General features: G+C 42.1%; 1 protein-coding gene across 1 annotated transcript; it reads left to right on the top strand.

Moving 5' to 3' along the window:
• Positions 1-161: 161 nt before the first annotated feature.
• Positions 162-19053, top strand: VPS37B (VPS37B subunit of ESCRT-I). Its single transcript, XM_031948481.1, has 4 exons — positions 162-305; positions 14663-14834; positions 15657-15739; positions 16636-19053. Exons 1-4 carry the CDS (start codon positions 174-176, stop codon positions 17134-17136), a joined length of 888 nt encoding a protein of 295 aa, XP_031804341.1. The 5' UTR covers positions 162-173; the 3' UTR covers positions 17137-19053.
• The last annotated feature ends 1046 nt before the right edge of the window (positions 19054-20099 follow it).

The following is a 20099-nucleotide window of genomic DNA, read 5'->3' on the forward strand; positions in this document are numbered from 1 at the left end:
CGCCGAGGCCTGGGCGGGCAGAGGGAGCGAGGTAGGAGGACGGCGGCGGGAGCGGCGGCTGGGACGGCTGGAACGGCGGCTGGGGCGGCGGCGGCGGCGGCGGCGGCGGCGGCGGCGTCGAGAGGAGGTGGTCGGGAGCGGCGGCGGCGGCGGGGCCCGGGCCGGGGAGGGCAATGGCGGCGGCGGGCCCCGGGCCGGGGGCGGCGGGGGTCGCGGGCCGCTTCGCGGGGCTGTCGCTGGTGCAGCTGAACGAGCTTCTGGAGGACGAGGAGCAGCTGACGAGCATGGTGCAGGAGATGGAGGAGGTGCGAGCTGGGCCGGGGGATCTGGGGGTGGGGGCGGGGCCGGGGGCCGTTGGGGGGGGAGGGACTGGAGAGGGTGAGGGGAAGCCGGAGGGGCCCTTGGGGTAGGAGCTGAGCCCGGAGGACGGGGATCGGAGGGGGATCGGAGTTCCGGAGGCCCGGCCGAGGGGGCTGGGCAGGAGGGGGCATGGGTTGGCTAATGGGCTGAGCCAGGAAAAGGCAGAAGTTGGAAGGCTCTGAAGCAGGGAGTTCACAAGTTTGGGGGAACCGAGGGAGCCCGAGATTGGGGGTTGGGGGGGTAGGGGAAACTAAGAAGGACGAGCCGGGAGGGAGTTCGAGATGGTCGGATTCCAAAGGTGGAGGTTTTCTGGAGTAGAGAGATAACGCAGAGGAGGGGAAAGAGCCCGAGGGACCCGAAGTGCGGGGCTGTGGCGCCCCAGAGTGCGCGCAGCAAGCCCAGATGCCCGGAGGCACTTGGAGGGGGTAGTGCCTTTCCCACCTGGCCCGGTCCTTCCAGGCTTTTCTTTTCCTTTCCTGGAGGGTGGGCTGAGTAATAAGGCAGCAAAGATAAAGGGGAATAGGGAGGGGACGAGGGCTTAATCCCTTCTTCCTTTGCCCCGTGGCCAGCCGCGGCCGGCAAGCCGAGCCCCTCTCCCCTCGCCCCGCCCCGGAGCCCGCGCCTTGGGTGCCCGCGGGGGTCCCCCCTCCCTCCAGCCCCGGGGAGCCCGTCTGAGGGGGCGGCTCCTGCTTGAAGCAAGCCCCCCAGCTCTTCGGCGCCCCTCCTTTGTCTGCGAAGCCCGAGGCTTCCCACGCCCGGACCCCGACACCGCTCCCCCAGCAAGAAGCCCGCCGGGGCCACCCGACCGCGCCGAGCCAGGCTGCTGCGAAAGGGTGCTTGGGTCTGGCTGTCGCATTCAGAAGCGCTGAAAGCCCCCCGCAGCTCATTGTCCCGAACTACAGAGAGGCCCCTGTGGTGCGAGGCTATCGGCCCTTCCATTAATAGCCTCCTTGTATTCAAGGGCTTCCCAGCTTGGCACGGGAGGCCGCCCCGACGTGAGGTTCACCCCATTTATGGGCGCGCTGGGGCGCTTTTCGCTCTGAAAAACAATCACAAACGCACCAGTTCCTCCGGCTCATCGAGCGTGCGTTTCATCGGTTCGGAGGCAGAAAAGATTGGGCGCCTTTTTGTTCCCTCCGGTTGTTGGGAGAGCTGTCATTGGAGGTCAGCTGGGTGCCTTTTCAAGTGGAATAGTAAATTCACAGTCATTACTTCTGGGCTCTAACATGCCCACAATCCAGTTTGTTGTAGGCAATCACACTGTTCTAGTGAGAACCAGGGTAACTGTGCCCATGGAACGGTATCCAAAATAGCCCTTCAGTTGGGGAAGAAAGACCATAAGAAGGTTCGATTCCTCTGACTCTGTGAGGCTCTTAAAAATAACTAGAACGTGGATCTGGAGAACTTGAAGCCGGAAGGGAGAAACGATTGGTTAGAGGGGAAAGCAGATTCAGTTTAAATTTAATTAACCGAATAGTAGTAGTACTTTTTGACTCCAGTTGACCTTCATACAAGGATTCCTTTGCATGTTCAGAACTGACTGTTGTGATTGATTAGGCCACCGGGTTCTTGTTGAATTACTCAGTGATGGTTTATTTTTTAGGGTGTAGCTCTTCCAAAACCAGGAAACTTTAGGTTGGGGCCAGAATACCTTAGCCAACTCACCTAATTATGTTGTCATAGGTAGCATATTGTACGGGACACGTTCCTTCCCAAATCATATGTGACATGGCTCTGAACAATTGCGGGAAGCTGAATTTTTAAGCATGATAATTTTTCCCATGTTAGTGTTGGGTGTGTTGTTTTCATGCAATTTATTGCTGTCTTAGTTTTCTGAGATAATTAGTGGTACTGTTGATGAAAGAATGCTTCCCGGCCAGACAAAAGGATTCCTTTACATGGAATATATGGGCAGTTTTGTTTTTTTGAGTTCTTAAGCTCTAGAGATGTCTGCTTTACCCTTTTGTTCCAAAGCAGTTAGGTTATTGATTCGGAGCTTTGTAGTTGAGAAGGGTAGGAGATAGTAAAAAGGACTATGTACAATCTCTAAACTGGAACCAAAAGCTTTCCTTTTTAATTGGCAGAGAAAAGTGTTTTAAATTGCAGAGTAAGGTTCTTCAAGCCTGAGGGGATATTTTGTGGTGTATGGAAAATATGGCTAGGTTTTGAAGGCATTCCTTATTGGGTTTAAAGACAACTAGGTATTATGCTTTAGTAACATGTTTTTTATTATTGTGAATGAGTTGTAATAGAGTACAGCCCATTAAAAAGTGTCTAACATAGGTCATCGTTTTCTCCTGCACCAAGTTATCTCACCTTTCCCTTTATTCTGGCCTGTGAGATAAATGGGTCATATGCTTAGTGATTTTATGATCTGGGGATTAACAAAGTTGATGATTTGTTTGTTAAAATACTTATTTTTATTTAAAGTTATTTTTATATTGCTGAGGAATGTGTTTCTCTCTGGTTGCCTTAACCCTGTTGGACTTGCACTGTACTCCCTTAAAAGGAATAGTCCCACAAAGGGGATTGCTTTAGCTAAATTTGGCCTCTTAGGACACTTAAGTAAAAGGAATTAAATTTTGAGAGGTAATACTGATTGATAGTTACTGATCATCTCACTATGGACTCAATCAGTAATCTCTATTCTTATTGCTAGGAAAACTCCCAAGTTGAAAATGCTCTCCAAAACTTGAAGTTTTCCAAGCCCCATTGCTTTGTGGAAGCAAAGCTTCTCGTAGGGTCCATTTCCTGGAGACATGTTCTGGAGGGATTTGTGACTAGTGGCAAAGAACTACTGCATGAATCATAAGACTTCATTGAAAATAACAGTACATTAATTTAAATCCCTGGTACTGAAATACAAACAAACACTTAGTTGAAATGCCTTGGTTTTTGTAACTAAGCTTTAGCTGAATGCAGACTTTAGTCCTGGTTGGAATGTAGAAGTGGCATTTGGAATTAATCTTTGCTTCTACCTTGTTCAAATAGTTAAGCATCTATAACCCTTTCTTTGTGTTTAAATCTCATCATGAGGTTTCATATTTTAAGTCCTGAATAAAAAAATTGCCCTCATAGAACATCTTGAAATTTAATTTTTTTATGTATTTGATCTTATTAATAGACCTTTGGGACACCCTATATAAGCAAAGCATTTATTAAGATTTACTAATGCTTTACTATGTGTTATCCTGGCAAAGTAAATTACAAGCAAGAGTGACAGTCCCTGCTCTCTAGCACCTTCCGTTTTATTGGGGAAAGATTACACAAAAAAGGGAGCTGGAAAGATAGGGGAGGGAGATTGGAGGTATGGTATGGAAAAGCCCAGAAGTGGTTTGGAGATGGACATGATAAAGCTGTAGCCCAAGTTCCAAGGGTAAGGTCAACCAAAGTTTACCCCCATGGGTTTGTGGGGGCCAAGGGCTTTGGGATGATGGCTAGAGTGTAGTCAGGGTGGTGTGTGGATACCTAGGAATATAAGGAAATTATGGCCTTATTTTTAAAATTTTGTTTCTTTAGTCAAGAAATTTTATTTTAGTTTTTTTAAATTTCTTTATATTATTTTATAATTCTTAGTAATTTTTCCCCATTCTACCTATATTTCCTTCACTACTGCTACACTACAAGTTATCGCTTCTTTCTCTGTGCGATGCTTGTTCATGATTTTTCATAATTCTTTTCTTTTCTTTCTTTCTTTTTTTTTTTTTTTTTTTTAATCTTCTGTTGAACTCTAGCTGAGGCACTAGGGGCTCACGTCAAGGGCTTTGAGTATTCTGTGGGAACCAGCACAGTGCTCTGGCTGACATGAGGTTATCCTGCTCTCTGATGTGTCACTGGCCTACTCCTTTGTCCAGCTATATATTCAAGCTTGATGTCTTTTATACTGTTACATTTTCAGTGAAACCAAAAACTGACTTTTTATCCTGTATAGCCCCACAAAAGAGGACCTCATTTTACACACAATTTAACATCCTTTTAATACTATTATTTTAGTACTTCTTAACTTTCTAAAAGGAGAATAATTTAAACAGAACTGTGCAAACCCTTATTGGTTACTAACATGCATATATACGTAATTGTGTTACTTCAAGTTGTTTGATAGTGATGTAATTTTATTAGGGTCTTTATTGCAGAACAGTGTTATATGTGTTTGTGTTGCGCATAGTATTTATTTTACAGGAATACCTTTAATTAAACATGTATAATTTTAGTGGTCACTTGCCTAATCACTGTCATGCATAAGTAAAATTTAAAATATAATATTCTTAAAAACTTTTTGTAGGCAATTTTCTTTGGTTAAATAGTTGCTGGGTAGTAGTTGATGTTTGGGTTTGTTTGGTTTTGGGTTTTTTTTGGTAGATTATATCATCTTGTCCTTTGATAATTTTTTAATATATATATAGAATCCATGTAATTTTTACAATTTTTATTTTATTTTTACAATAAGCTCTTGCCTATCAAGCATTTATTAAGCACTTAGGTTGCTTTATAGTGTGTGATCTAAAAAAGGGTTTAGGGATGTTTTCTTATAGAAGAATAAGATATGTTTTTAGCTTGGCTAACCAGTTTCTTTAGATAGCAAAGGTTAAAAAAAACCCAACAAACCCAAACTTGTTCAAATTCCAATATACATATTTTTAAAAACATGGTTTCTTAGAATAATTCATCACTTAGCCAGAGATCACTTAGATAATCTTTAACTCACTAAACATTTTTAAGCACCTGCTATTGCCCAAAGAAAAATATTGTTTAAAAAATAAGCATTTTGTTATTAAGTCGTTTTAGTCTAGACTGGCTCTTTGTGATCCCATTTGGAGTTTTCTTGACAAAAATACTGGAGTTTCCTTCTCCAGCTCATTTTACAGATGAGGAAACTGGGGCAAACATGGTTAAATGATTTGCCCAAAGTGACACAGCTTGTAAGTGTCTGAAGCCTGATTTGAACTTGGGAAGATTCATCTTCTTGATTTCAAGTCTCCACATTTATCTACTGGGTCATTAGCTGTGCAAAAGCTGCATAAAAATGGAAAGAAGGACCAGCTTTTTAATCTATCCCCTTTGCCTTAAACTTGGGGTTTAGGATTGAAAAATGTTGTTTGTTGAACACGGTCCTTGCTCACAATGAGCTTGCAGTCTAACTTGGAGGGGGGGGGCGGTGTTAGAGTCAGGGATTAAGACATATCAAGTTTGATATAAGATGGACTAACTAGATTGCTTCTTTGGACAAAAGTTCCAAGGCATTTAGATTGTAAAAGAGAGAGGAATGGAAGTCTTCCTGCAGAAGTTTGCATCTGAGTTGGTGCAAAGAAAGTGAGAGGGATCAATTGTGGGATTTGACATTCTTAGCCTGTTCAAAATGCAGAGCAGTAGGAGAGGGCCAGCCTTGTCATAATATAAAATGTATGGAAGGAAGAAGAATGAAATAAAGTTGGAAACATTGTCAGTGTCTTTAATGACAGATTAAGTTCATTTTATTTGAAAAAATTGAGGCCATTGACTTGAGATTTCCTTCTTTTCTCATCAGGTCTCTCTGGATATTATTAGCTGTTTCCTGTTTAACTTTTGACAGTGATAAAGAGGTGATCCATCTTGACAAAGCTAATGCCTCTACATGTATGGACCTTTAATTAATTTTATGATCATTAGTAGACTGTCCCCATTCTCTTTTCAAAAAAATTTATTTTTTTTTTCAGTTACATGTAAAATAATTTTAAATATTTATTTAATGAAATTTTAAAATAATTTTTCAGTACTATTTTATCTTTCCAAATACAAATTTTTGTAAGATTTTATGTTCCAAATTTTTTCTTTACCTCCCCCTTTAATATTCATTTTTAAAAAATTGAGTTCCAAATTGTCTTCCTCCTTCCTCTTCCCCCTTCATTGAAAAGGCAAGCTATTTGATATACGTTATACATGTGGAATCATGCAAAACATCTTTCCACGGTAGTCACGTTGTAAAAGAAGATACAGATCAAAAAAATTCCATTAACACACACAAAAAAAGTAAAAAATAGTATGCTTTGATATGCATTCAGATTCCCATCAGTTCTTTTTCTGGAGGGAGGTAGCATTTGAAGTCCTTTAGAATGATTTTAGATCTTGTATTGCTGAGAAATAAAGTCATTGCTGTAGATCTGTATTGCTGAGAAATAAGTCATTTATAGTTGATCTTCATACAATATTTCTGTTACTGTGTATAGTGTTTTCCTGGTTCTGTTTACTTAACTTTTCATTATTTCTTGTTCTAGTTTTTTCTGCTCATTTCTTATAGCACTATAGTATTTCATCTCAATCATTTACCACAGCTTGTTCAGCCATTTCTTATTTGATTGGCATCCCCTCAATTTCCCTATTCTTTGCCATCACAAAAAGTTGCTCTAAATGTTTTTTATATATAGGTCCTTTTTCTTTTCTTTTTTCTTTTTTTTTTTTAAATCTCTTTAGGATACAGCTAATAGTGGCATTGTTGGGTCAAAAAGTATTTCCAGTTTTATAGCTCTTTGGGCATAGTACCAAATTGCTCTCCAGAATGGTTGGATCAGTTTACAACTCTACTGACAGGGCATTACTGATTTTCCCATGTCCCCTCCAATATTGGTCATTTTCCTTTTCTGTCATCTTAGCCAGTCTGATAGCTTTGAGGTGGTACCTCAGGTTATTACAAATGTGCATTTCTGTAATCAATAGTCATTTATTTTTTAAATAATTTTATTATTTTTTATTAAAGCTTTTTATTTTCAAAACAAATGCATGGATAATTTTTCAACATTAGCCCTTGTAAAACCCTCTGTTCCGGTTCCCCACCCCTACCCTTAGATGGCAGGTAAGCCTATATATGTTAAACATGGTAAAAGTATATGTTAAATCCAATATATACATACATTGTTATTGAGGACCACGCCTAAGTGTGAAGCCCCCACAGCTGTGAATCCTAACATCCCTGAAGGAATTACAAATCAGCCTTTACTGACTCAGATGTTGCTTGTGGATTGGGAATGAAATAAATAGGAGGCAAGAGGGAAGAGGAGAGAGAGAGGTCAAAGAACGCACCTGCCTCTCAGTCTCCTTGTATGGTTATCATCCTCTCACATGAAGGATCTATTCTACTGCTCAGAATTGGATCCCTAGCAGCCACTAGCAGGTTGCATCTGTAACACATATTTATACAATTATCATGCTGCACAAGAAAAATCAATTCAAAAAGGAAAACAATGAGAAAATAAAACGCAAGTAAACATCAACAAAAAGAGTGAAAATGCTACCTTGTGATCCACACTTAGTTCCCACAGTCCTCCCTCTGGGTGTAGATGGCTCTTTTCATCACCAGATTGTTGGAATTGTCCCGAATCATCTCATCATTGAAGAGAGCCATGTCCATCAGAATTGATCATCATATAGTATTGTTGTTGAAGTGTATAATGATCTCCGGGTCCTGTTCACTTCACTCAGCATCAGTTCTGTAAATCTCTCCAGGTCTCCCGGAAATCATTCTGCTGATTTCTTACAGAACAATAATATTCCATAATATTCATATACCACAATTTATTCAGCCATTCTCCAATTGATGGGCATCCATTTATTTTCCAGTTTCTAGCCGCTACAAAGAGGACTGCCACAAACATTTTTGCACAAGTGGGTTTCTTTCCCTCAAGATTTCTTTGGGATATAAGCCCAGTAGAAACATTGGATATGCAGAGTTTGATAACTTTTTGAGCATAATTCAAAATTGCTCTCCAGAATGGTTGAATCCATTCACAGTTCCACCAACAATGCATTTAGTGTCCCAGTTTTCCCACATCCCCAAGTAACATTTGTCATCTTTTCCTGTCATCTTAGCCAATCTGACAGGTATGTAGTGGTGTCTCAGAGTTGTCTTAATTGGCATTTCTCTGATCAATAGTGATTTGGAGCACCTTTTCATATGACTACAAATAGTTTCAATTTCTTCATCTGAAAATTATTCATATCCTTTGACCATTTATCAATTGGAGAATGGCTTGATTTTTTGTAAATTTGAGTCAGTTCTCTATATATTTGGAAATGAGGCCTTTATCAGAACCTTAAATGTAAAAATGTTTTCTCACTTTATTGCTTGGAAGGGAAGATTTTTATAGACTAAAGGAAGGGGAAGAAACTAGGAGAGTTGAGGAGATTGGGATGGTTTGATTATCAGGACAACTGGAGAGATAAGGTCTGGGAGAAGTGGGAGAGAATGTTTCCAGGAGGAGTTGGAGAGATAAGGACCAAGTCTGGGGAGATTTAGAATACAAAATCAAGGGAGATTTGGAGAAAAACTCTCAGAATGAATTGAGGAATTGTGATTTTAGGGAAAGAGCAGGCTTGAATTCTCATCAGTACTCTACACTTTTAAAAATGCACATTTTAGAAAAGCAAGCTATAATATATAATAGACATTTGTGGTTTCACATCAGATCTTTGTATTCTACTTTGTTTTGAGAAATGTTCGTTTTCTTTTTGTGTTTGATAAAATCAGAATAAGAATAAAATGAAATTCCCAAAACATAAAAGCTAATTGTGAACCAGTTTGGGGGTCCCCATCTAGAAATAGTCCAGTAGGTTCAGAGAGGATCAGATAGACCATTGTTAGTATTTACTCTGACCAAATATTTACCAAAAAGATAATGGTCTTTGAGGTTCATCTTACAAAAATGAGAATAATTACTATATATTTAGGAACCATCATATTGATTAATACCAGCTCCTTTTCTTTTTGTTTTTCTTACACTCCATTTTGAAGACTAGGTCATTTGTTCTTCAAGCATAAATTAATGGTATACTGATTTTCACATGCAAATCAGTTCCACATGGAAAGGAATGTGTTAGCTTAAATCCCACCACTGTTTGTTAATTTTTTCTCAAGTTTAATCTTAATGGAGAGAATTGGGCTGTCTTCTACCAAATGCATCAGAATTTACCTTTTGGTAATCTGTTTATTGTTTATGAAGTAAGTAATATATTTTTCTCTTGAAGAGATTGTCCTGCTTGAACTCTTGATAAGCAGCTGGTAAATTTCCTTTTACAAGTAGGCTGTATCCTTGGAGATAGTTTCACACAACCCACGGATTTGCTGTATTTTGGGACATTTTCACAAGGCAGGGGTTTTTAAATACTGTTATTGATCTAAACGTGTCGAAGAATCCAGCCAAAAATCACTGTTTTTTTTCCTAGTAAGACTTGTGTAAGAATTGGCATTGAAGTAACTGGAGCCTCTGTTGGCTTGCTGTTTAAAGGATCTCAAAGGCCATTTAATCCAGCCCAGATAGCCCGGATAAGAAACCCCCATTCTGCATGACAAGTGGGCATCCAGCCTTTACTTCTAAAACCTGGCGCTCCAGAGGCAGCCCATTCCTTTGGTTATTATTGTAAGCCTAAACCATATTGCTTTTGTTACAGTTGGAAGATTAATAACCTTTACTGGATAAATTCGATCTCTGTAACCTAATCTCTCAGACCTGTTGTGTTCATGGCTTAATGACGTGAACTTTTCTAATACAGAAATTGTTTCAGTACTCAGGATTTTGTTCACATGTGTGCTTAAAATAGCTTGACTTAGCTTTAGTTAATGATTGGCATGATTCAGGGCTTAGGTTTTGAGAAAGGAAAGTACGCTGATGGAGTGTAATAGAATTGTAGTCATAATAACTACATTTTGTAATGTACTGTCATTCCTAATATATCAGTATATTGTAAAAAAAAAATGGACATGCATAAGTCATGTCTTCAGATCATTTATTTGCTTATCTTGATATATCTTTGAAATTATATCTGAGAATTTTTTTTCTTTACTAAAGGACTATTTTTTTAAAGTTTTTAATTTAGAAGGCCGTTTTAGTTCATTGTACTGTGCAATAACGCTGCTGTGCCTCTTCGGTATCAGAATTAATAGTGCTTAGAATTAGTTACAATCATGATTGTAATCAAAATTATTTTTTGTTCTTTCTCGCCTTCTGCTTTGAAGCCTGTGTTATTATGGAAGTGCAGAATAAATCGCCATTAAACATTATGATTGTTTTTATTAATAGAAAGCATTAACATAGAATATTATTTAGTAATCATTGAACAAACATGTAATGAGTACTTACAGTATTCAATGCTGGAGGACATAACAGTTTAGAAAAGAGCTGGTCTCCTGCCTTTCCCTCAGCATAGGCTGGATAAATAAACCTCATTTGCTTAACCTGGATTTTATAATTTAAAAGTACTTTGTTGTCATTAAAAAGTGGCGTTCCAAAAGTGAAGTTTTAAGGCTTCAAAACCTCAAAGTTTATTATTCCTTTATTATTCCTCACCATGTCTGTGTCTCTCTGTGTGTCTCTCTGACTCTGTCTCTGTCTTTATTGTGAGTTTTTGAGGAGGGCCGTAGTTAGCTTCTCCTAGGCAGGATGCCACGCTCTGGAGTCCGGCTGGCCCTTGGGCCTGGGACCCCTGCTAGGTGAGTGCCCGCGGTTGGCGGCCTGTTCCTGTGGTCCTCAGTCGAACCGGCTTCTCTGCCGAGTGGGAGCACGTGCTGTGAAGATCAGAGGAGCCGCCTGCTCCACTTCCTCCATTCCTGACATAGTCCTGTCATTTATCCCTCCTGTCCCCTTGGGAAACATGCTGAGGCCTGCCTGCTGCGGGCTGTGGGGGACCCTTGCCTTGGTTAGATCTTACAGGAGCTTGAGGGTGGATTTAGCCCCTGGGTCTTTTCTGAGGGGGAGGAGGGGAAGGGAGGGGGAGGACCTTGCCGTGACATCAGCCCCTATGTCATTCATTCTCCTGGCCCCAGGCATTGGACTGGTCAGGTGAGGGGGTGGAGGGAGTGGTTTTTTTATTCTGTCCCTATGGCTCTTTCTATGTAGTGAGTGAGTAGTATGGTTTGTGTGATAGAATAAAGACCTCTGTGTGGTGGGTAATTAGTCAGAAGGCATTTTTTTTCCCTGAAAAAGTACCATGGAAACAATGACAGATTTTCTACCAGTATGTTCATAGATGCAAGATTGTAATTGTGGATGAAAGTGCCAGACTGGGGACAGCTTGGCCTTCCCATTTCAGCCTGTGGTGTGTGTCTGGTTTGGAAGGCGTTCCGTGGGCAGAAATCATGACCCGGCTCTGACCGTTATTGCTTCCAGACAGTGTTCCCGAGGTTATCATGTAGAGCTGCCATCTGATGATTAAGAGAGGCCTTTCTGCCTCCCTGCCTCCTGTTATACCTTGTGCTCCCGGGATGCTGATGCCTTGTGGGGACCATTCCAAGCACGCCAGACCTCTGCTGAGGACGTCTCTTAATCAGCTCTCAGACCGTGGTGCATTGTTATTATCAGTAATAATTATTGATCTTGAGATACTGCTTAAAAATGTACAAATCCCTTTATATGCATAGTCTCCTTTGAGATAATAGAGGGTCTGCGTTTTGAAAGATGGCACTCTGTAGTTATAGGTTCTTAGTGTCTTGAGGGAATGACGCTTTTGTGAGTTTTATGTCTGAAATGTAATGTGTTTCCTACAATTATGCCCAGGTAGACTTCTAGGTAAAACTCACATGTTGAAATTAATCCAAAAAGGTAGAAGTGGTAGGGCTCAGTGTGGAGAGTTTTCTCATCTCATTGGCTGCTTTTTGCTTTCATGATTGTTCTCAACCTCTTCTGAGTATGAGTTTCCTTGTCTTTTTAAGGAAAATCTTAAAAATTATCTGATAGGGCTTGTAAAAGCCAAAAGTCCATTGAAGCGTGCTGGTGGTCATTTGGGCTTTCTCATCATTGGCCTTTAACTCCATTTGAATGCTGATTGAAGATGGAAACATTTTTGATGGTTTCTTGGGGAGCCAAGTTTACTTTCCCACTTGTGAGTTTTTGATTATTTGTGTCCATCCCTTGTACTTTTAAGCTTAGAGATGGAAGGAAATAGGGTGGTGTGGGAAGCTAGAGAACTAAGTGGATTGAACGGTTTTACTCTTCCAAACTTTTTTAAAAGGCCTTTTCCCCAATGGCAGCTCTGATACCTACAATTTAGAAAATCCCTTATCTCCCTGAAACCCCTTGCTGAAGAAAGTTACATCTAGGTACTTTGGGATGGATAGCTAATGAAATAAATAATTTGAATACTAGCATATTCTAAAAGGATGATTTTTTTATTATTGTTGGATTTTACAGTTGATTCTAGACCGTTTGCCTTGAATTGTTGAAAATGTTCTCAGGCACGGTGGGCTTGGCTGAGGAGAAAGGTACTAATGAGCCTGGAATGCAGAGTCAAAGGGGATTTCTTTGATTAGCTTCCAGTTCTTTGGAAAGTTAAAAAAAAAAGTCTCATAAACTGACATTTGAAAGGGAACAATCTTAGGGGTGGGTACATTCAGTCAGGCATGTTCTTTTACAGTCGTGCCCCCTGTGTAGCTGTTTTATTTTTATGAATTCAGGTATGCTTGTGGAGCTAAGGTGTCCTGAAAAGAAACTGATGGTGGTCACTGTTTTTAGAGCTAGTCTAAAGTGCTCTGATCCTCCTGTTTTCTTCCTGTCACTTCCCCCTGAGTACACAATGGTCTGAGTTAATCACTGAAAACAGCAGGGGAGGCAAACGATTCCTCTGGCTGCCCAGAATTTGGAATATTCACTGCTTTCCTTTGACAGCACCATGGCTACCAGCCTTATTGTCTTATTTTTGATTTTAACTTGATTTTAACTTTAATTTTCACTGGTTTGATTTTTTTGCAGGGCCTACTTCTTTTGTAACTCTGCCCTGGGGCTCAGCTAATTTGCATGAAACTACTCTATGGATGGAAGGTTGAGCTCCTAGCTTTGTCATTTTTTGGTCTTAAGAGTGTCTAGGAGAAAATTAGGGAGATGCTTTCATTTTTGTTCCTTTGTGGGTACATTCATCTGAATATACATTGTATGATTCGTGATCTGTGAATGAATATAGGCAGGCTGTGGTCAAGCTACATATACTAAATTCGGCTGAGAGGAAGCAGAACTAGTTAAAATAGATCAGATGGCAGGGTGGCTAAGAAATATTAAGGAGAAAACGAGAGGTTAGGTTGGGTTGGACAGCAAGAGGCTGTGGACAGAACCCCAACAAATAACTTACAAGGAATTTTGTCCTGATGAAATGAAAAAGCTAGAGAAGATAGTCATTGTGGGCAGGTTGTGATTTATTAAGGAGATTCTAGGAAAGAGAAAAGGAGAACTAGAAGTACACACAGATGCTTATTGTTGTTTTTAAGATAATCTTCACCGACTATTTTCCTCCAAATATTTGAGTGGGAAGTTTTGACTTTGGCTAAACTTCTGTTGGAGGAGTTGGCAATTTTCCCTTTCTTCTACTCCTTCACACAGTGCCAGGCACATAGTAGGTTCTTGATAAATGTTTATTGATTGATGTCTTTCCTCCCTCCCAGCTGTTTATATTAAGATTTAAGAAAAGAGGGCTTTTTACAAAGTTTTACTGAATAATTCCTCTCTTTTGGAAGGAAAAATGTGGGACTAGGGAAATCAGGGTGTTGGCTGATGATTCAAAGGAGAACAACGATCTTTTCCAACTTTGTGTCATCTTTTATTAGATTATAACAGCTTTAAAAGAACTGGGTCTGAAGGAAGCATTGACTCCCATCCCACTCCTCTTATGCCCCTTTCTGAAGATAAGAGAATCAATGTCACTTCAGACTTAATAAAATCCTAGCTGCTTTTATTTTTTTCCTTTGATCTCTAAATATGATTATTCAGCCTGAGTTAACACTGTATCAGTCTTCCACTCCAAATTACTGTCTCAGCCCTTTGAAAGTAATGATTCTTAAATCTCCCTTTCTCTCTCCTCTTTCTCTTTTTACAAATCTAATCTTGAATCCATAAAACTGTGCTCTTGGATAGAGCAGTGGTGGTATTCAAGAATTCAAGGCTCACTGTAAATATTTACATTAAGGACATAACTGTGTAATGGGTCAAACAATACCCTGAGAAGATGTGAAAAAAGGATGTGTTCTCTCTTGCTCTCTCCCCCTCGCCCCTTCCTCCTTCCCTTCCCCCTCCTTTCCTTTCTCTCTCCCTATCTCTTCCCTCTTCACTCTCTGTCTCTGTCTCTCTCATACAAACATTTTTTTTTTTTTAAGAAGGAGGGGGACTAGTATTAAAAGTGGCCCTAACCCATAACCCAGTAGAACTGAAGCCTGCCTCCCTTGTAGACAATACCTCAGTAAAAATGCTTGGGAACAGATGGATGGGGGGATTTGGAGGGAGAGGCCTTTGGAGGTAGGTCTTTTGGGACTTGTTCACGAACTATAATAATATGCTTTTGGTTCTCCTATGTGCAGACGCAGAATGTTCAGCTTAACAAAGAGATGACTCTTGCCAACAACCGGAGCCTGGCAGAAGGAAATCTTTTATACCAACCACAACTGGACACTTTGAAAGCCAATTTGACCCAAAAATACCAAGAACTGCAGGTTCTCTTTGAAGCCTATCAAATCAAGAAAACCAAATTAGGTAACTTTGCTAGGGTGATATTTTTAGGAATAAGAGGGCAAGGAAGGGCATTTTTCAGGTAGATGGTGGTCCAGGATAGTTTAGATGTTAGGTGGTCTTTCAGTGGTTGTGAGTTTAGTTTTAGAATTTTGTTTTCTATTACAAATAAGTTTTAATTAATTATCCTTCAACCATAACCTTCTCCAGACTATAGAGGAGGTATCTTCTGGAACTGGAATTGGAGGAAAAGAATTGTCTTGCTGCCATATTGCTCCTCCCATGTAGTGGAATATATCCCCTAATATAATCTATGAATTATAAATATAATCAAAAATAGACCTATTGCCTTACGTGTGGAAAAAATAAATATCATTGTTCACTTTTCCTTTTTTGTTGTGATATTAAATTTCATATTTTATTTTACATACAAAAATTCAGGAAGTGATTTGATAAGAATATTGAGTATTTTGATGGTACTCAGAGTGTAATGAACTTGACTGAAGCCTGTTGTTATGGCCGGGGTATATTGGCCCAAGTAGCCTATGCATTCTGGGTGTTCCTAGACCATCCCAAGAGCTCCCCCCAGGAGGGTGTTTCCTGGTACAGTGCCGGCTTCTCCTCAGGAGCGGTGGGAAGCATTGTTTCTCAGAACATACCTAATTATCAGCAGGAGGATATAGCTCTTATTGACTTCCCAAATTGGAATAAACTCGTTGTTAGCAACTTGCAGAAGATAAGTTTAAAAGGTGGTATGTTTGCAGGTATGCTCACCTTCCAGGAAGGAGGGGGATGTTCCCTGAGAAATGTGTGTGTGCCTCAGGTCCCTGTCTCTTGCTCTTACAGATCAGCAGTCCAGCAATGCTTCTCTGGAGACATTGCTAGCCCTTCTTCAAACAGAAGGAGCCAAGATTGAAGAGGATACAGAGGTAAGGTGAACTCGGTCTCTGTGTCTCAGGTACCTGGCACTGGCCCTTACACTTGCATACAGTAGGTGCTTAATACATATTGATTTGAACGAACATCCCAGAATTTCCTGTATTTAGGATGCAGCACTAGAGAAAGTCCTTCACAGTAGAACAGATAAGTTCCTTCTCTATGGGAGTCAGAGCCAACAAATTATAAACTTGTAATTCTGTCTGTTATGTGGGCTTTGTATAAGAATACGTCGGAGAAACAGTTGGAGAGCTGGAGAGCGGCAGAGCAACAGGTGGGGTGCCAGGGGCTGCTGAGGCTGATGGAGTCTGGTCGTGGGGCTTGTGCAGCTGGTCCGGAGAGGGCTGTGGCCAGGTGCAGGTGATCGAAGCTGGCACAGCTGGCTGTCTCTCTAAGCATGATTGGCTTTCTTTAGCCAGCTGCTCTCATAAATGTGGGAGAACAGACACGAGATGACCTTTATGGGAACTGTACTTAGTTGACTTAGTGGACAGTTTACAAGAGTGTACTGGACTGGAGACTAAGGAGAATTTAGACTTGAGGAATGCCTTCCCATGCCCCTAGCTCTGAATTGATTTAAATAAATTAAAGCTCTGAATTCTAAAGAGGTTTGAGTCTGGCCAGCTGATTCTCGATTTTAGTATGGTCATAGAACTGCATTAAATGGTCTTTTAGGGACTAAGGGACATAGAGAAATTCTTATTCTTACAGGGAAGGGGTCACAGAAATAGTTGGGAGCCAAATCAAAAGTAACTCAACTGACTGATATGTAAAAGGTGGTTTCTTCTCTGCCTCTCTAGAGCCAGGCAGCTCCTCAGACTTGGGTATGGAATTGTCGCTTCTCTTTTGACTTCAGACCTTCTAACTCAGTATTTATCCATTATTTCAGAACATGGCAGAGAAGTTCCTCGATGGAGAGATCCCTCTAGATTCATTCATTGACGACTATCAAAATAAACGGAAACTAGCCCATTTACGACGAGTAAAAATTGAAAAACTTCAGGAAATGGTGCTTAAGGGCCAGAGACTTCCAAAGGCCCAAGTCCAGCTGCAGCCCAGGGTGTCAGATCCCACACCAGCCCCCATGGTGCCCTACCCGGTCTCTGATGCCAGTGTGCCCCCTTCTGTTATGCCCCGGCGCATCCCTCCTCCGCCACCCCCCGTTCCTGCTGGACGGTTTGCAACTCCGTTTACAGTGGCCATGGGATCAGGACAGGCTCTTCCTTACCCAGGATTGCAGTGCCCTCCTCTTCCCCCCCGGGTGGGCCTCCCATCTCTCAGTCACAACCCCCAGCCAGGCTACCCGGCTTCATTTGCATCCCCGTACCCCCCGGCCCTCCCTCAGAGACCTCCGAGGCTGCCCCCACACCCCGGCTTCATCCTTCAGTGAGTCTGCGGCCGTCCCTTCGTCCCGTGGCAGTGCTTGGGATCCGTCGTCCTCCCTCCGGGCCTCGCACACACGGGAGGAGACGGAGGTCAGAAGTCCTGTCGGGGCTCCCCTTGGGGCCAGGACATGTTGTGTTTTAGAATCATAGTTTCTTGGGTAGCTAGTGTGATGCAACTTGACTTGTATGACCCCAGCACGTTGTCTAAGCCGGAGAAGGAAGCCGACAGACTCCGACTCTCAGTGAGAGGCTGACGGCCTCTCCCTTCTGGTTAGAAGAACTTCGCTACCTGCCATTGTTCAGCCACATCTAGAATCGTGTTCCATCGCAGCTCATCTCAGCATGTTTAATTCTAGTTCTGTTTTTGAAAAGCCAATTCCACATTGATCGGGCCAGTATTGGACGGTAACTTCTGCTTAGAGGCAAAGCAGCATGGGGGCTCTCTGCTGCTTTAAAATCCTGGATGGGCACAGGAGGTTTTAAATTTGGTGTATTTACTTTCTCCATGAAATCTGCTTTTGGGGGAAAATCATTGCTAGCACCCTCCACCTCCCACCCCCCAAACCTTGCTGCTTTTAAGATGCTTAAAAGCCGCAGAGCAAAGTTTGCACTTCCCTAAATGCTGTCTACACCTCCAGAGCCTTGGAAATTCAGGTCCTGTGGGGAGAACTGTAGAGAATAGTGGGACCTGGGTTTTTGTATTAAGGATTCTGTACCTGATATTTCCTCTTGGTTCCTATCTTTCCCACACCCAACCCCAAAGAGCTCACCAATAATTTCCACTTAGAAACACTCTAAAAATATTTTTACAACTTGTGGAATTTTCCTGTTTTCTACAAAAATTTTTTTGATGCTCACAGCACCATTCAGGGAAATTATCAAAAATATTGAATACTTATCGTGCAGATAAAATGCAAATTCTTCTCTCTTGCAAGCAATGCATGTGTGTCTGCCGTGCCTTAGGATCACTGTTGGCGATTGGACTTGTGACTCTTGGTTGTCTTTCCAATCCCCTGATGGCCATAGCTTCCTTTTTGACTCAAAGGGCTTGGGAAGAAGCTGCTCTGGAGGACTTTGCCCTGGTCTGGCTTGGGGGCACCCTCTAGAGTCACTGGCTCTTCTTTCAGGGAAAGGCTTTTTCTAAGAATGGTGCTGATGGGCATCTGTCCACAAAAACGGAAGAAAACCCCCATCCCCTGGAGCCTGAAGGCCGTTGGCATTAATTGTCCACGCTCCCTGTGAGGGGCAGATGGGGACAGATTCTGAATATGGTGCTGCAGGGGGGCAACTGCAAAAACATTTCAGGTGGGGGGTGGGGGAGTGGGAGTGAGACCAGGTCTAGGCCTGACAGATGCCCAGCCTCCCAGAGTGAACTCCTGGCCACACCCTCAGTGTCCCACAGGGACCCTGCCCGGCTGGCAGCAAAAGGGTCCCCAACCGGAAACCCGAGGCAGGAGCCCGGTGCGAGAGGGGTCAGCACAGGGCAGCCCCAGAAAAGGCTGGAGAAGTATTTGGAAGGTGGAGAGATGGGGTTCCTCTGTGTGTGTGACTGCTGGCAGCCGGTGCCAACGTCTGTAGTCCTTCCCGTAAAACACTTGTGCTTCTGTACTTGAACTGTATGGTCGACCATTTTAAAGAAAAACTCAATAGGATTTTTGGTGCCACATCAAACGGACTCGCCAGTTCTCCCTGTGGCTTGAAATGTTTTTGTTATACCTCTTTAGCTGTGCTCCACTCTTAAGGAAAGCTGGCTCCCACAGCATTTGAGTCAGCAGCCAAAAGTATTTACCTTTGTATTTTGTTTTTGAGATTGTGAAAATGGCGCGAAGAGGCTGGCTTTGTCCTCTCCTTCCAGGGGCCATGTTTGGAACTGTGAGTGTAGGTCTGTAGGAAACTTTAATAAAAGAAGTGATTATTAATAATGACCTTGTCGTTGATTTGCTGGGGAATTTCCATAACGTGTTCCATTCTAGAATTCCAGTGAGCAGAGTTCTGGAAGAAACTGGATGATCACAGCAGCTTAGGTACCTCTCGGTGCTAATATTGGGGTGTTTGCTTGTGTTCAGTGTCCCCGAATAAGCGAGCCCTTCACACTGACCGCCTTTAGAAAAGGCAACAGCCGCTACCCCTTACAATCCGGAACGTCCCTTTAGACCCAGGAATAGAGAATGAGACACTTACTTGATGGCGACTTTGCTGATGATTTCTGGGAAAAGGTTTCTGTGAAATCTGCTACTTTTACCCCAAACACCAGTTATCAGACTTTGGACGGCTTGACGGGTAAGGCAGGGCCAGGTCATCTGGGCCCAAGACAGGCCTTCTTGGGGTCGGGGGGCCTTGTGGATATGATGATGACTTGTGGTTATTTCCAATAAACAACAGAACATTTTAATTTTGGAATCCTCTGATACACAATCGGCACAAAGCAGTTACTTTTGTGCTTTGCTGGCTGGGAGTTAATGATCACCTGGGGGCCAGCTGCCGGGACTTTGTTCAGGCTCCCTTCTGACGTTCATTCGGCTGCCTGTCACCTCACAGAAAAGGCTGCTTACCTGGCCGCGCTTACCAAGTTGTTTTCTTTTAAGGACATTTACCTACTTAGTGCTTCATTGGATCCTGATAACTTTGTTAAAGTAGGTTCAACAGGTAGTAACAATGCCCATCTCCCTAACAGGAAATGAAACTCGGGCCCAGGAGGCCTGGGGAATGATACTTAGGGCTATAAAAGTTATTAATTGTCTAGGATTCCTCCCACTGACTTTCTAGTGAAGAGAACTTTGAGAAGCATTTTCTTAGATTTCAGCTGTGTGGCTTTTTATTGTAAAAGAAAGTATACACTTTAACTGGTCGATGCTTCCTTACACTTTGCATTATTGCGGTTTATTTTTTTTAAGCAAACTTTGATGCTATTTGTTTTTAAACATATTTCTGGCCTCTCATATTTTCCCTTGACCTCAGTGTTTTATAG

Source organism: Sarcophilus harrisii, chromosome 1 (assembly GCF_902635505.1).
Source record: "Sarcophilus harrisii chromosome 1, mSarHar1.11, whole genome shotgun sequence".
NCBI lineage: Eukaryota > Metazoa > Chordata > Mammalia > Dasyuromorphia > Dasyuridae > Sarcophilus > Sarcophilus harrisii.

What these genes read in the sequence shown, in the direction of transcription:
- VPS37B (XM_031948481.1), top strand. Translation starts at nt 174, where the DNA reads ATGGCGGCGGCGGGCCCCGGGCCGGGGGCGGCGGGGGTCGCGGGCCGC. An exon ending in AATCAAGAAAACCAAATTAG is followed by an intron (nt 14,835 to 15,656) that starts GTAACTTTGCTA and finishes TTGCTCTTACAG; the next exon opens with ATCAGCAGTCCAGCAATGCT. An exon ending in AGATTGAAGAGGATACAGAG is followed by an intron (nt 15,740 to 16,635) that starts GTAAGGTGAACT and finishes CCATTATTTCAG; the next exon opens with AACATGGCAGAGAAGTTCCT.